The 17,387-nt window shown below is 41.6% G+C and overlaps 2 protein-coding genes across 4 annotated transcripts in view; one reads left to right on the forward strand and one right to left on the reverse strand.

Moving 5' to 3' along the window:
- Nucleotides 1-1,317: 1,317 nt before the first annotated feature.
- The window catches only part of LOC123766221 (zinc metalloproteinase nas-4), a 30,394-nt gene continuing 14,324 nt past the window's right edge, over nucleotides 1,318-17,387 (forward strand). Inside the window, exons 1-5 of one of the 3 annotated variants that reach the window (XM_045755221.2) lie at nucleotides 1,318-2,195; nucleotides 12,196-12,428; nucleotides 14,879-15,037; nucleotides 15,616-15,682; nucleotides 17,135-17,259. In XM_045755221.2, coding sequence (XP_045611177.2) covers nucleotides 14,885-15,037; nucleotides 15,616-15,682; nucleotides 17,135-17,259 — 345 coding nt within the window. In that variant the 5' untranslated portion in view covers nucleotides 1,318-2,195; nucleotides 12,196-12,428; nucleotides 14,879-14,884. The remainder of the gene's footprint in view (nucleotides 2,196-12,195; nucleotides 12,429-14,878; nucleotides 15,038-15,615; nucleotides 15,683-17,134; nucleotides 17,260-17,387) is intronic. The other 2 variants (XM_045755223.2, XM_045755222.2) reach the window with 2 other exon arrangements.
- On the reverse strand, nucleotides 5,018-7,636 carry LOC123766222 (hepatic lectin). Its single transcript, XM_045755224.2, has 4 exons — nucleotides 7,488-7,636; nucleotides 7,165-7,230; nucleotides 6,414-6,584; nucleotides 5,018-5,666 (listed from the first exon to the last, which is right to left on the reverse strand). The coding sequence occupies exons 1-4, from the start codon at nucleotides 7,519-7,521 to the stop codon at nucleotides 5,428-5,430; spliced, it is 510 nt and encodes a 169-aa protein (XP_045611180.2). The 5' UTR covers nucleotides 7,522-7,636; the 3' UTR covers nucleotides 5,018-5,427.

A 17,387-nucleotide genomic window follows, 5' to 3' on the forward strand; every position in this document is an offset into this window, starting at 1 on the left:
ACAGGAGCGGGGCAAGTAGCACGGGTTATGATGACCCCGTAGTGGACTTACCTGGCACAGAAGCGGTGCTGTACCTCTTTATAGCACATCATCGCATTTTAGCGTATACTTTACCTAATGGCAAAAGCTGATGAACTTAAAATGGTAGCGGCTCGCAAGATTAACGTGATGTCCCGTGTTTTGTTTATGGATCCTCGGGTTGGTTAGGTTCGAGCCCTTTAGTATAACAGTTTAGTGACGTTGGGAACTCTCAGGAGGACTGGGAAAAATGGATAAGAAGAGATAAGTGTGTTTTGGGTAACTAGGGTAAGCATATGATGATAGTTGGGTAAAGATAACTAAGTGCAGCATGCCCCGTTTTGCCAATATTATATTAGAGATCATACTCTTGAAGCTAGAGGTAACAAAACATTCACATTTTAGTATAATACAACATATTGTCATATAGCATAATACAATGCTATCCTATTCTAAATAGTACACAATTTCATAGGCTACAGAGGAGTGGTTTAGCTGTTCAAGATAAGACAATAGTAAGCTACACAAGTAAAATCGAAATGTTATATTTATTTTTTATTTTTTTATTTTGAAAACAAAGTGAGCTAGTTCTCACGTCTCAGGAAGCAATTGTCTTCTACAGGCAGTGAAGAGGAGGAAGAAGTCCCCGAAAGAGATGTGTCTAAGTCCAGCCTTCACAACTTGTGAACCTTGGGGAAGCCTCACTTTCTGGCTTTTACTATATATATATTCCTAACTTAGCATGGCTTCCACATTTGGTCCGAGGAGCGTTATAGGTTACATGAGTTTCCAGCTCCGGCAAAGGTTTTACCTGTAGCCATAATTGCTACGTTCAAAGCTTTTTCTCGAAAAAGAGTTTCCGTATTTTGATTCTTATGTTCACTCACATTCGAAGGGGGGTTTCAAAAAATTAGTAGCAACGATTAATTGTTGCCGCTGGAGGCGGCTAGTTTATTACGCACCCCATAATCATCCTGTGAGCGGAAGCTCACAGGATGTCCTCTGTATTCCTCAAAAAAGGAATACAGAGGACACAAAAGGTCTTAATCAGATCTCAGCGGAGATTTTTACATTAACAATTGCATCTAACCTGCACACCATATCATTATAATGTCAACTAGTTACAAACTTTTTGCAATGCAACATGTATGTATTTACACTAAATTATTATACAATGAAGGAAGGTACTTAAATAATTTATATACGGGTATTACAGAATCATTGTCTTCAAATGTTCTAATCTTTCAATCATTAGTCTTCAAACTTCACAGCTTATATATTGGTCTCAGATATGTCATTTATATACTAGAAACAAAATATGAATACAATACAGGGACTTCAGAAATGTTGTCACTAGCAATAAGATTCAAATTGAAATTGAAATTCAAATAAGTTTATTGAGGTATAAATACACACAAAGGAATGCGGTAGCTCAAGCAATTTTCATCACGAACAATAATCTTACACCGAACATTCTGAGTGTGTAATAAGATGTTAGCCATGTCATGCAGCTTGAGTTCAGATTTGTCTCTAAATGGCTAAAATTTGTCAGTCTTGCCCCAGTACCGCTACAGGATAGGTATGAGGTGTTTAATTAATGAACTAAACTGTATATTTACCGTCATAATACTTTCTAGTTAGTGGATTTATTTGCCTCCTCACCTTTCGTGAAAGAATAATTTGTATTACATGTTTTAATAGGTTTCGCAAGTTTCCCTTAGATTTTAAAACATGGCAATAAATACATATACATACTCTTTATACATTAATACGTTCATCATGTTATATCTGATAGCATCATTTGCAGTAATGTAGTTTATAATAATGATAATAATTTCCGATATATTTGGATTAAAATGCTTGATATATCAAGGTGACGTGGTGGGGCACGTGGCAACACTGCCTGGGAAACCCACCAGTGTCCAGTTTGAGACAAGTGTCAACAACATCGGTCTGTCCTCCTTACTTACAGCTCTATATGTGTGTTTGTCTTGGTGCTGCCTGGGTATGAGGCAATGACCAGCCGCCGTGTTGTGCAGCGAAGGACGCTGATCAACATGAGAGCAGTTCTGTCGGCAGATAGTTTGGCTCAGTGAAAATATTCAACGTATTCCAGGCGTTTTGGACGATACCGAGACGGCCAAAGTTTTCCAGAGATTGTCTACATGGACTAGTAGGTGTGTCTAGTTCTATACTTTATTTTTTATTGTATCGTATGATCTTCTTCTTGAGGTTATCTTGAGATGATTTCGGGGCTTTAGTGTCCCCGCGGCCCGGTCCTCGATCAGGCCTCCACCCCCCAGGAAGCAGCCCGTGACAGCTGACTAACACCCAGGTACCTATTTTACTGTTAAGTAACAGGAGCATAGGGTGAAAGAAACTCTGCCCATTGTTTCTCGCCGGTGCCCGGGATCGAACCCGGGACCACAGGATCACAAGTACATCGTGCTGTCCGCTCGGCCGACCGGCTCCCATAAAGAATGATAAAGTGATAGATTTCACATTATAGACGAATTATACTGTTGGAGTAGATTATTTCTTGGGTTGCTTCCCTGCCGTAACCCCCTTTCACATTGTTACGACCCTGGGAGCTTGTGTGTTTAAGGAACAAGGGTTGGAGTACGAGCAAGTAAAATGACAGATATAGGAGTGTCAGTTTGTCTAAAGTACTGCCAACGTGTGACGTTGTAAACTTCTAGCCTATTTTGAGGGGATAATAAGAAAGGTGTTAATGGGAAGGAAGCTAGAAGGTTACACTATATGATCTCGGACGCAGGTTCGAATCCTCGTCGCGGCCCTTGTGGATTTGTTCACTATAGGTTATGTTAATATTTAAGAAAATGGTGGCTGGCTAATAGTTTAGAGAAAGTCGTTACTGTACGACATTTGCAGGGGTCAAGCACTTGCCGTGGTGGAGGAGAGAGAGAGAGAGAGAATCTTTGAATGACCCTGGCTTGTCTGGTTGTGGTGAAAGGGAGTTCCTGGATCTTAGCAGATAAGAGGGGTGGAAGAAATTACAAAAATGAAGAAGACTAGCTTTTTAATTTTCTGATTTGTGGTTTGATCATCACATGGTTCTGTTTAGTCTTATTCTCTACTTCTTGTGCTCATTAATTTATTGTGGAATCCATGAACATCCTGTGAGCCAATAATGGGAAGCAACGCTTTTGCACAACCACTGTCAGGCTAGTTCTAAAATGAAAAGCACAAGCAGTTTAAGAAACTGGAGTATATATAAATTAATAATTAATAGATAAATAACTAAGAAGCAATTGGAAAAGGGTAAGTTCCCATGTAAATTGTAAGAAACTAATAATATATTACAATTACCAAGATTAAATTAGTGGGCAAATACCGTTCCATATTACTTTTGTACTGTACAGTAGATTCAAAGCAAATAATGATCCAGAATAGATTCCAATGGAAAATGAAAACTTATCATTCCAACATACTCGGCTTTAAGGCAGGATAATTAAAGGTCATCTGTGTTCCTAGCGTATGTGACCATCCAAATGTTAAACTGCTTGTCTAATTTAATTAATAAAGGCATTTGAATGAGATAACTCACTTTCCCCCCCCCCCCCTTATTCGATGAGTTGGATCCATGCTTCTTGAACCACTTGCCACAATCCGAGAGCCCTGGATGGTCTCGTCCTCAAGGGGGCATATTACGCTTTTTTAAATGTTGTTTAATATCAACCAAACTTTTTGACTAGTTGTATATACAATTTGTTTCAACTGGCCCAAGTCTCAGCATCGTAGCATAAATAGGAAGGGAGAAAAAAAATTGAATTATGTTTCAAAAATTTTCCAAAATGGTCAAAAATTAACATAAAACAAAAGTGTCAACTGAAATTATGTCTATGACTCTAAGCTATCACAATAGCATATAATAAAGTATTTTAATATTCAGTTTTATGCCAAAATAAAAAAAAAAATAGATTTTTCCTCATTTTTTTTTATTTTTTATCAGCCGATTTGCATGAAACTTATACACCTTACAAAACGTATGCCTATCTGAAACGATGCAAATTTTGGAGGAAATTGGTTGAAGTCAACTTCAACCACAGGTGGCAGAGTGTTTGATCTTATTTATTTCAAGTAACAAAATTGCATCTCCTCTTTCATTTGTTTCAATTTACATGAAATTTACACCTTATATGTAGAGTTGATGTCTCTTCAATAATCCTAAAACACTTTACTCCTAAGTTCATTTATTGATTTTAAAAATATTTGCAAACATGAAATATTGGCATATATTTTTTGGGGAACTTTGAGTACTTGTATTAGTAAAAATAAACATATTTTAGATAATACTTTTTAGCCAAATCCTTTATTATATGCTAATATGATATATGAGTGTCATAGAAATGATGTCATTTGAAACGTGTGGTTGTAGTTAATTATTGAAAATGGGTAAAATTCGTTGGAAAAAAAAATATATATCTCCCTTTCTATGTAGGGTGCGATACTGAAACGTTGAACAGTTGCACCCCTTCTTATATACAACTAGCAAAAAAAGCTTGGTTGATATTAAACAACATTTAAAAAAGCGTAATATCTTCCTCAAAGGAAGTGTAGAACAAGCCAATAAAAAAATATAAAAAGCTCACACATTTTCCAACTATTTGGCAGCTTTCCAGACTTGACTGAGGTATCATTGTACTGTATTCGATTACTAGGATTTGTCACCTCTTTCGTTACCCATGAGAGAGCTTTGTCGCTTTCATTGCAGATAGTTCTCACATATGTATATTTACCCCTCATTCATCGTAAATATGTTGTTCATTTGTGTGCTTTGGTTCTCCTGACATGTCTGTGTACATATAAGGGTACCATCACTGGTTAAAATGAGGACCCGTAGTCTCAGATAAGATTATAAGTACATTTCTAGGGAACCTTTTAGGTCGCTACCTTTGCAAGTTTATAGTCTACTTGTAACAATTATTTGGGATTATAGTCATTCATTCTACATAAAACTGGATAATAAAATACCATAGAATATTAACAATAGATTACATTTTCTTAAGTAGTATCTAGCACATATTTACTATAATTTGTCCATGCATTCTATTCTGGAAAATGTTTACCTTGGCATGTGCACCTGATTTTATAAAAATGCTTCACCAGTTAGTGTGAAATGTTGACTTGAATATTCGTTGTGTGATAAAAGATGCAGTTGTTTAAAAATTATGAAAAATATATTTAATCTGATGTGTGATTTATACGTGAATTGCAAAAGAGGGTTTCCGCCAGTAGTGAACATGAGAAAACGTGCATCAGATAGTAGAAAGTGTAAGCGATAACAGCAGTAACTAAGGCGGTAAGACGTTTCGCGTCCATTATTCCTTGAACGAGGCTGCTTGATGCTCTCATTTCATATAATTCATTTTCATTCGGCTTATTTCGTTACGTCGCTTCACATATAGCCGAGAATAAGTTAGTACACATGCTTGAAGCAAGATAGTATTGCCTATACCTATAGATAATAATACAATAAGCATCAGATGCCTCACTAGGCTCCTGGGTACCATCGTCGTAGGGGTACCAGCTCGGGGTGCCCATCCTCACCTTGGTACCGTCTACCCACTGCCATTCACCCGCCACCTCCTTGTACCTCCCTCCCACGTAGAAAGTAGCCGGTAGATCTGTAAATTAAATACATAAATGTAACATATATGTTACGTGTTTAACTACCACTATTTGCAGACGAGGAGTCACAATAACGGCTGAAATATGTTGACCAAACCACACACTAGAAAGTGAAGGGACGATGACATTTCGGTCCGTCCTGGACCATTCTCAAATCGATTACCACTTTCTTATTTAGCGTGCTCTACTACACGACCCCTCACACTGCTATTTCTTTAAATTGGTTTGTGTCTGTATCACTTGTTCTTACAATATCCAGTAAATAAGATACACGACTGTGGTTTGTTCTCCAAAAAGGTGCCCCAAACATGCTTGTCTCATGTTTCCCGTTGTATTCTTCCACAAGGAATTTGTCAACCCCCGTATTTGTTTCACAGCGTGTTACCAGATCAGGAGCACATACCATCAGCGTGTTTCACCAGATCAGGAGCACATACCATGAACGTGTTTCACCAGATCAGGAGCACATACCATGAACGTGTTTCACCAGATCAGGAGCACATACCATGAACATGTTTCACCAGATCAGGAGCACATACCATGAACATGGTTCACCAGATCAGGAGCACATACCATGAACATGTTTCACCAGATCAGGAGCACATACCATGAACATGGTTCACCAGATCAGGAGCACATACCATGAACATGTTTCACCAGATCAGGAGCACATACCATGAACATGGTTCACCAGATCAGGAGCACATACCATGAACATGTTTCACCAGATCAGGAGCACATACCATGAACGTGGATGTAGTCGACGATATCGGCGAGGAGGTCGGCACTGTCCACCTTGGCCAGGTCGGCGTGCAGAGCTTGGCACACTTGTCGCATCTCTTCCCACGTATCTTGGTTCTCCATGTCGAACATGAGGCAGCGTCCACCGACACTCACGAAAGGTGACAAACACGCTGCAATACGTCACCCAAAACAAGTAGCAGCCATCCGCCAGGAATCATTGCTAAAAAAAATAGCAATCTAACAGTACTCTCGCCTCGTTCGTGTTTACATTACCAATATTATAAAATATATTGTTTACTATTTAAAGAGATAGCTCAGTTACCCATTATATAAGAGGCAGAATGTGTAGTGGAGGGATTATTAATGTCTCCACTACACATTCTTTAATGATTAAAGGGCTTGCATATTAGCAGCGAAGGGCTGACATTAAAATTATTCAAATTTAAAATTTAAAATAACTTCCGGTTATTGTAAGCACTTAGTCAATGGGGTGATTTCTATTCTTAGTCAATGGGATGACGACTATTCTTAGTCAATGTGATGACGTCTATTTTAGGTACCTGTATCCACCCTTACCCTTTACCTAGGTATTTTTATCCACCCGTTCTCCCTATCCGAATTGTTTTTTATCCACCCTATCCCAGATTCCCAGGTATCTATCCACCCCCTGTCCCTATCCCAGGTGTTCTTATTTACCATAACTTCCTACCAACCCCAACTTTCTGACAAGACTCAAGAGATATATGTCACCTGATTTATTTTGGTTCTTGACTTGCTCGTACAGCGTTGTGGCGTGGCAGCTCCAACCGCAACAGCCTGAAAGACCGGAATCGACCAATTCGTTAAGAAGTGCAACGTATTAGTAACATTTAAAGCACCGAAATGTTGACTTTGTTATGCCTCGACCTCGTTAGGTTCGGTGGGTTGCTTGGGTTCATACGTTTCTGGTTAGGCAGAACAGATGCAATTTTTGCTGAGTGGCAAATCAATATAAACTAGGCAGGCGGGGAGTTCAGGTCCCTCATGGGAGTTCATGGGAGACACTCATCTAAGAAATTCATGAGACCACTCACCTAAGAGAAACAGGAGGGTCGTGATCGCCTTCATAGTGTCCCCGCTGCTTGAGTGCCACTCAAGCACATGTCTCAGACTTTATATAAATATGGTTAATATCTCTGGCGATAAGCGCCATCTGACTGGGTCACAGAAGCGAGCTACCAAGCCTTTAACACCCGTTCACGTTATAGATAAACACAATAAAACCCGTTACACAATCACCTCCATGATAAACAAAAATTGATAATGTTGGGAAAGACCTTCGTTGCAACAGCTGTGTGTTCCCCCCCCCCAGCCTATCACAACATTCTTAGCAACCTTGTGTAATGCTTCGTGACCCGGGTCTGGACAGAACATGTTACCTGGAGCGTACTGCGAGAAAGCATACCTAGAGAAAGCATACCTGGAGAAAGCATACCTGGAGAATGCATACCTAGAGAAAGCATACCTGGAGAATGCATACCTAGAGAAAGCATACCTAGAGAAAGCATACCTAGAGAAAGCATACCTGGAGAAAGCATACCTGGAGAATGCATACCTGGAGAAAGCATACCTAGAGAAAGCATACCTGGAGAAAGCAAACCTAGAGAAAGCATACCTCTTGATCCAGATTCACGAAAGCACTTACGAGCCTGTACATCTTTTCTCAATCTTTAACGGCTTTGTTTCCAATTATTAAACAGTTAATGAGCTCCGAAGCACCAGGAGGCTGTTTATAACAATAACAACAGTTGAATGGGAAGTTTTCATGCTTGTAAACTGTTTAATAAATGTAACCAAAGCCGTCAAAGATTGAGGAAAGATGTACACGTTCGTAAGTGCTTTCGTGAATCTGGCCCCAGTTTAGTACGGTATCTGGCAGGAGAGACGGGTGCGGTGATATATGGACGGGAGACGGACTCCTGGGTCCGGGACGGAGACAGGACGGATGTGAGCAACACATTATAATTAATTATAAGATTTGCAAATAAATTGTAAAAGTTGATGTCAAACATCCACCAAGATGAGTATGGGGTGCATAATAAACAACGGGCTCACAGGATGAGTATGGGGTGCATAATAAACTACGGCTCACAGGATGAGTATGGGGTGCATAATAAATTAGCCGTAGCTGGCCGAAATAATCAAATCATCACTGGACCGGGCGAGGCAGTTAATTAAATGCGGTGCGGTTCGGTGCGGTGCAGGGAAGGTGTGGCGCGGTGCGGCGCGGTTCGGTGCGGTGCAGGGAGGTGCGGGGCTGTGCGGCGTGGTGCAGGGAAGGTGCGGTGCGGTGCAGGGAAGGTGCGGCTCGGTGCGGTGCGGCTCGGTGCGGTGCGGCGCGGTGCGGTGCGGCGCGGTGCAGGGAAGGTGCGGTGCAGGAGGTCAGTAACCGTAGAGGTATGATGGTGGTGCCAGCAGTTGATGGCCCTGGGCTCTACCTGCCGCTCCCCCAGGCACCCATTACCCACACCACCTCTATCACTCTTCCTCATTTTCTATTTCCACAAATTCTTTCCTCTTATTATTGTACTGGCACAACTTTTGTTACCTGTCTAGATCTCACTTGAAGCCTGAACCTAGGAACTTGGAAGGCCGGGTTCCAAGAGCTAAGTTCCAGGAGCTAACAGCTCGATATTATAGGAACAAATAGTAAATACACCTGTACGCATATCTGCTTACTTTTCTACAGGATGAAATGAAACCGTTTCGGCCAATCCCGGACATTTATCAAGTCCGGTCTTTTCTGTTGGACATTATCATATCCAAAATGTTTGGAATGGATAATGGCTGAGGATGTAGCAACCCCATAATCAACCTCGCAAGCCAGTCAGTCAACATTGTACAAGTTGGGGCCATAGGCTGGAAACCCAGCTACTTAACATTCATTTCCTATAAAGACAACAGAAACCTTTTTTTCTAGAGCTGTTACCTCAACCCAGGCAAGTGGGACATTGGGGGAAATGCTAATGAATGATAAATGAATAACGTGTTTAGTAGTTTAGAGAACTGTTAGGTAGATGGTCTTTAATATTTAGACGGCTACAACTTAATAATATAAAATAAAGGAGCTATTAGAATTCTTTATTTACATATACAAAAACTGATATTCCAATTTCCAAGGAGATGTAATATATTTTAATTTCCAGAAAATCTTTGAAAAGGGTCACTAAGATGATATGTAAGCAACTCACAAAGAAATCACAATGGCTTGATGTATCAATGAGAAAATCATTTAGAGGCAATGGGGGTGACTTGAACCACCGGCGTTCTGGTGATTCCTAGTAGCTTAAGGCACGTGTCTGGGAATCACCGGAACACCGGTTCAAGTCACCCCATTGTCTCCAAATGGGTTTCTCAAGTGAAAGCAAGCTGAGGCTCCGTGACACAGACAACAGATTACAAGTCTGGCGAGCATCCCAGACGCTGCCTTAATCCTCGCAGGTTCGAATCCTCGTCACGGCCCTTGTGGATTTGTTTATTTGATGCATCACGCAATTGTGATTTCTGTGTGTTATCCGCTTCAAGTTCAACATTAAAATACTGTACATCTTAAACACACACCAGACAAACCGGGAGGATTCTTCACGAATCACAGACCTCTTGGTCTTCATGTATCTGTTGCCAGGTAACTCTTGGAAGATTATATAAAAAGAGAGGTTGTGTGTGATAATTATAGGAGGGAAGCGGTAGCTTAAGATAAGCATTTTTTTTCTACCACAGACGTGGCCACACATTTACAATGCTAACCAGCATATATATACATTTTCTTCTGTTTTCCATGGACAGGGTTAGAGAAGTGTTAAACATATAGTTCAAGTGTTTATTGAACACTCAACCACAGAAGGTGATTCGGTGCTTTTAAAATGCTAAGCTAAGCATTGTGTGGTCCATTCTCACGGTGGACTAGCGTATAAATTTCACGGGTTTACCCACAGTTTTCACAGTTTACCTACAGATACTCATATGACCCTAAAAAAAGTATCTCTGACCTGTGTACTATGATATCCATCGGTCAAGTATTGCTATTAAAATCCATCAAGTTTTATAGGGGTAATCATTTCTTTATTATTTACTTATTTTATTATCTACTGTAGTGAATGATGCTGATCGGCTTTTTATCTGTGCCCGCATGTGCTGTGTTGGAACCGCATGAATGATCTCCTGGGGTACCAGCATCCATGCGGGACCTCATCCCTCCTCTGACACCAGTCTCCTTGTCCGTCTGCCGCTCTGTCTACTCAAACAGTAATTCTGTCTCTTCAGTAATTATATTATATACTTTGATGACATTTAGAATGTTACTTCCCGAGAAGCTGATTGCCTTTGCCTTCCCTTTTGGGATTATTTCGTGATTGCTCTCCTGTTTACTGCTAGACTGAGATCTAATCTTGCTGATGTGTAAATGTCGCGATATCTTCTAATCTAGTTTAACCTATGATATTATATACTAGTATACACGTGTCGAAGATGCTGCTTTATACAACATTATTATATGGAAGAACTCAGTCTACATCAGAACTTCCTGGAGATAATTTCTGATGATGTTCCTTGTATATAAGATACTCTATATATATTCTTAAGGGCTTTAGCCCATAAGTACTCAGGATATCCATAAGTACTCAGGATATTCATAAGTACTCAGGATACATAAGTTCTCAGGATACGTACTCAGGATATCCTTACTCAGGATACTCAGGATATCAGGATACCCAAGAGTTAGCCGGTTACATCATCGAGGTCAATCACTGACTAAGGAAACCTTCTCCCAGACAACACAAAGCCCATCAACACTCCGTCTTCAGCCTCTCTTTAAAGATTAATTGTAATAATAAATTATGTTTATTTTATAAAATTAATATTTATAAAAAATTACAATAGTTTTAGTGTTGAACGAACTATATATTGTGAACAGTCATTGCTTTTCTCCAAAGTATTTTGAATTTGCCAAGCACAGAGGGCGTTGCTTTTTCCTTTGATCTGTTTGTACGCTACAACAAATAACGTTGCTTCCTGTATAAATAAGCTCATTGGTAAAATATTAAAATAAAGTCCATAATTCAGTCTTTCGGAATATGTATTCCGAAAGACTGAAAGACCATTTGTTATGGTCATTAATGACCATAACAAATGGTCGTGGCGTGGGCCGAGTGCCCGCGCTAAAAGGAAAGACTGAGGAACTGGGCTTTTCCACACTGGAGGAGAAAAGAAATAGGCGGGACATGATAACGACATATAAGATTCTCAGGATAATTGTACGCAGGAAACAATGCTGTAAGTGAGAAGAAACAGAATGAGATGGAAACTAGAGACGCGGATAATTCACAGATGCAACAAACACTTCCGTGAAGGAGTTGTATATAATGTTACGTGAAGTGGTTAAAGGTAATACACAGTTTTAAACGTAAATATGATAATGGAAACAAGAGAACAGTTCTTATATTAAAGTAATAAGAGGTTAAAAGCTGACGCTCTCCCCCTTAGAAGCACATTATTTTGAGCACACGACCCGCCAGAACCCGAGCTGAACTTAACGCAAATTGAAATTGAAATTGAAATAAGTTTATTGATGTAAAATACACACAAAGGGATGAGGTAGCTCAAGCTATTCTCACCCCGTTCAGTACATCGTGTTAATACATACATACACACACATCACAAACAATAAACATATTACCAAACATTCTGAGAGACAAACATCTACATTTCCTCCTTTACACAAGTACTTAACACAAAGATAATCAGGAAAGTCGACTCCATGGCATCGAGGAGAGGAAGTGTAGGGGAGGGCGTGGAAGTGACGGATGCTGGCGCCATGGTGGATATATAAGTCCTCCCTGGATTGTTTAACATAATACATCGACCCAGGCTCCCATGCTGGTCGCACCACCACCACCACCCGAGTCCTCAGTGCCGTGACAACACACCCATCATCCACCGCTGGCTCCCCGGAGTGCCCTTGCTCAGCCGCTTGCAAGGTAGTGTGTGTGTGTGTGTGTGTGTGTGTGTGTGTGTGTGTGTGTGTGTGTGTGTGTGTGTGTGTGTGTGTGTGTGTGTGTACGGCTCTCTACAGTACATTTGTTATTGTGTTTATATATATATATATATATATATATATATATATATATATATATATATATATATTCCATTTTATATATATAAAATATATTTATTTATTTATTTATCTATCATAATTAGTTATAAAACTACCCGTGGTTTTCGTCTTTTCTTGGAATTTAATTCAATAATATACTTCCTGATATAATTTTTGTGCCCAGTTTTATGTTCAGTTTAAACTGTAGCTTCTAGTTCTGATAACTGTAGTCTCAAAGCTTTTCCCCGTATTTGTTTTCATTGTTTACCTTAACAGACGTACATGTGCGTGTATTTACTATTTGTATTTATTATTTGTGCCTGCTGGATTGAGATGTTAGCTCTAGGACCCCGCCTTTCTCACCGTCGGTTGTCTAATGCACTGACTTCCGATCTCAGTTTCTTTTATCATATGTACTACATATATTTCTAGCTCACACATAGACAAGATGATAGAAATCAAGGAAATAGACAGTTAACCCATACCTCTCTGTTCTTTTCAATCGTTATCATCTGCTATACACACAGACATAACAAAAGCGTGATATATCAAATGAACAAATCCACATGAGCCGTGGTGAGGGTTCGAACCTATGTACGGGATGTTCCCAGACGCGCCTTAGTCGACTATGCCACGACATGGTAAAAGAATTGCAACCTGGCGTGCTACTGCCCTCACGAGGATCCCGAAGCTTCTCCGAAGCACAATCGGGGTTTCACACAATTCCCCCCCCCCCCATGCACCCGGGCTCTGTCAACCAGATGCCCTTACCTCAGTGCACACAGAAATCACAATAGCGTGATATATCAAATGAACAAATCCGTGCGTAGGTTCGAACCCTCATCACGCCCCTTGTGGATTTGTTCGTTATCATCTGCTCATTGAATTCAAGTAATCTCGTTATAGGCATCAAGCCCTTGGCTGAGCGTCTGATGATGCTTAGATACACTTAAATGTTTACATGCCTTATATTACCTGATTTTGGGCTTTTCCTGTCATTCTACAATGCTTCCACCAGCTTCCTCGACCATTTTCCATACATCCAGAGTGTTGAACATTACCACACAAGCCCATCCCCGACGATATTACTTTTTTTATTTATTCACAATCGACTTGAGAATGGTCCAGGACGGACCGAAACGTCGTCGTCCCTTCACTTTCTAGTGTGTGGTTTGGTCAACATATTTCAGCCACGTTATTGTGACTCCTCGCCTGGATTACTTTAATTAAATTTAGGCCGTGGCTGTTGTATGTGGAGGGAGTATGGTAGTTATCTTGAGATTATCTTGAGATGATTTCGGGGCTTTTTTTTCCACACCCAGGAAGCAGCCCGTGACAGCTGACTAACACCCAGGTACCTATTTTACTGCTAGGTAACAGAAATGTGTGAAATGTGAAATGGTGTGAAATGTTCATGACTCACTCCAGAGAGATTTGTGTATTTCGCTTTAATAATTATTAATACGTTTTTGTCGGGGACAGGAAGCCTGTGTATATTTATAGAAGCATGTGTCGACTTATATTACGGCCTCCCCGTCCCCTCGAGTCGAACTGTAGATCCCTGCCCTGGATGCAACCCACAACAGTTGTCTAACTCCCAGATATCAATTTAGTGCTAGGTGAACAACGGCATTGGGTGAAAAGAAACGTGCTCAGTTCTTTTTTCTGTCCCGGCCGGAAATGGAACCCGGGATACTCGATTGTGAGCTGAGAGAGCTTCCAAAGTGCGCGGAGCGCCGAATATAAAATGAATATACAATCATTGACCCTCGTGACCCCTTCATTATGAAGCCAGTCACAGTACCCGTACTTCCACACTGTTACTACACAGGATATGTGACACACACACACACACACACACACACACACACACACACACACACACACACACACACACACACACACACACAAATGTAGCCTGGTAGCCTGGTGGATAGCGCGCAGTACTCGTAATTCTGTGGCGCGGGCCCGCACCAGGCAGAAACAAATGGGCAAAGTTTCTTTCACCCTGAATGCCCCTGTTACCTAGCAGTAAATAGGTACCTTGGAGTTAGTCAGCTGTCACGGGCTGCTTCCTGGGGTGTGTGTGGTGTGGAAAAAAAAAAGTAGTTAGTAAACAGTTGATTGACAGTTGAGAGGCGGGCCGAAAGAGCAAAGCTCAACCCCCGCAAAAACACAACTAGTAAACACACACACACACACACACACACACACACACACACACACACACACACACACACACACACACACACACACACACACACACACACACACACACACACACGAATCTAGAATTTGTTGTTCAAATTTGTCATTCCGTGCCCCTTGTAACAGGGGAAGATGTGGGTGTCCGTGGGGGTGGTGTGCGGTGTGTGGGCGTGCGTGGGCGGGACGCTGAGGTCCTCAGACCCCAGCGTGGTACACCAGGACCACGATTTCCCGCAGCTCGACCCCGCCAACCTCCCAGACCTTCCACTGGGCAACGCTGACTCTGTGAGTGATTCTCTGCAACCTTTCTGTTTTCTATCTGCCATTTGATTATTTCACTTTGTATATATATTTGCTTATGTTATTCGGCGTACATGGACTTGTGATGTGGATTATACCCTCTACGTCAACTGCTTGGTGTGTGTGTGTGTGTGTGTGTGTGTGTGTGTGTGTGTGTGTGTGTGTGTGTGTGTGTGTGTGTGTGTGTGTGTGTGTGTGTTACCTAAGTGTAGTTACAGGATGAGAGCTACGCTCGTGGTGTCCCGTGTTTGTGTGTGTGTGTGTGTGTGTGTGTGTGTGTGTGTGTGTGTGTGTGTGTGTGTGTGTGTGCGTGTGTGTGTGTGTGTGTGTGTGTGTGTGTGTGTGTGTGTGTGTGTGTGTGTGTGTGTGTGTGTTACCTAAGTGTAGTTACAGGATGAGAGCTACGCTCGTGGTGTCCCGTGTGTGTGTGTGTGTGTGTGTGTGTGTGGCAGAGACAGAGATAAAGAGAGAGAGAGAGAGAGAGTTCTGTTTACATCTATAAATCACACATTCTCTCTACCCAACGACCACTATGTAATGAGGCTTGTGTATGTCTTCGTCAGATTGAGAGCGACATCTTGGGCGAACCTCTCACACCTGACGACTTCAGTAACATCAGCGATGACATGTGTGAGTCTACACTACTCTTCTGCTTCCTCTCAGTCCCACCGCCAGTTTGAAGCATTTAATATGTCCTTAGTGATTTCTCGTACCGGTACAGTTTAGAATACACACACACGCGCGTGCGAGAGTTACTGTGAGGGGAGTGGTGGGAGAACTCACAATAGCAATATGTCACCGTCGGAGACCCACGAGGTTCTGTACTTGGACCTATGCTGTTTCTGATATATGTAAAAGATCTTCCAGAGGGTATAGACTCATTCCTTTTAATGTTTGATGACGATGCTAAAATTATGAGAATAGTTAAGACTAAACAGGACAGCAGGAGACTACAAGATGATCTGGACATACTGAAGGAGTGGTCCAACAAATGACTACTAGAGTTTAACTCATGCAAGTGTAACGTAATGAATATAGGTGTAGGGAGCAGGAGGCCAGACTCAAGATAGCAATCAGGAGATGCAATTCTTCAGGAATCGAGAAGAGAGAAAGACTTGGGGGTTGATATCATGCTGAACCTGTCTCCTGAAGCACACATTAAGCGAATACCTTCAGCGGCATGTGTGAGGTTTGCCAGCACAAGAACTACCTTTAGATACTTTTATAAGGAGTCAGTCACTACCTTGTATACCTCATATGTCAGAGACGAATCCTAGAGTATGCAGCTCCGAAGAAAGATTAGTAGAATTAATCATCACGTCAGTGGAAGACAAGATTTAAGAGAGACATAATTACCATCTACAAAATTCCCAGAGATATTGACAGGGTAGATAAAGGGCAAACTATTCAACACGGTTTGTAAACGAACAAGGGAACACAAGTGGAAATTTAATACCCTAATGAGTCATAGAGACGTTAGAAATAATTTGTTGTCAGTGCCAGAGTAGATAACAATTAGAGAGCATTAGGAAGTGATATGGTTGTGGCTGACTTGATGAATTCAAAGTCTAATTAAGTCTCGCATTCCTGCTGCACCACTGGCATTTATTCTTTCCAGTTTAACACTTTATGTAGGGGTGACAAACCCACACTGTTTCAAACATGTTTAATTGTGATGTGCGCGCACGCGCTGTTGTGTGCTTCATTAAGTTATTGCAGTAATCCAACGCCACTGACATATAGTTATGGCTCCAGAGAGGCACTTTACTCCTGAGTCACTTATCCCTCCCTGAATGCCTCTCCTCCCAACCTCCTAATACAGCATATTAGGGCCAAAAAACTGTCGTACTAGAAAATGGAAGCGGCTCAGGAAACTGACATATCTCCCGTTTTCTGTTTTGGGTTCTCCGGGTAGATTAAAATAAGGGCACTGTCGTACGACAGTTTCTTGACGTTGGGAAACCTTAGGAGGACGGGCTGCGTCCTCAACCTTCTTCGCCACACCCCCCCCCCCGCTATCCTCACTCCCTCCGTCACCCATATTCTTACCTTAGCGCTCTCTTTTTTCCCCCCCCTCCACAGTGCACGACCCGGTGGACGTGCTCTCCGCCTACGACCCCATCATGCTGGCGGGGCTGTACCAGGGCGACATCAGGCTCGGCTCACAGCAGGAGCTGAAGGACATGCTGATGGGAGTACCGGAACCGGTGGGTGATTGTTTCCGTGTACCCTCTCTCTTTCCCCTACACACGCACGCACGCACGCGCGCACGCACGCGCGCACACACACACACACACACACACACACACACACACACACACACACACACACACAC

The sequence above is a fragment of the Procambarus clarkii genome, chromosome 9 (genome assembly GCF_040958095.1).
Source record: "Procambarus clarkii isolate CNS0578487 chromosome 9, FALCON_Pclarkii_2.0, whole genome shotgun sequence".
Taxonomy (NCBI): domain Eukaryota; kingdom Metazoa; phylum Arthropoda; class Malacostraca; order Decapoda; family Cambaridae; genus Procambarus; species Procambarus clarkii.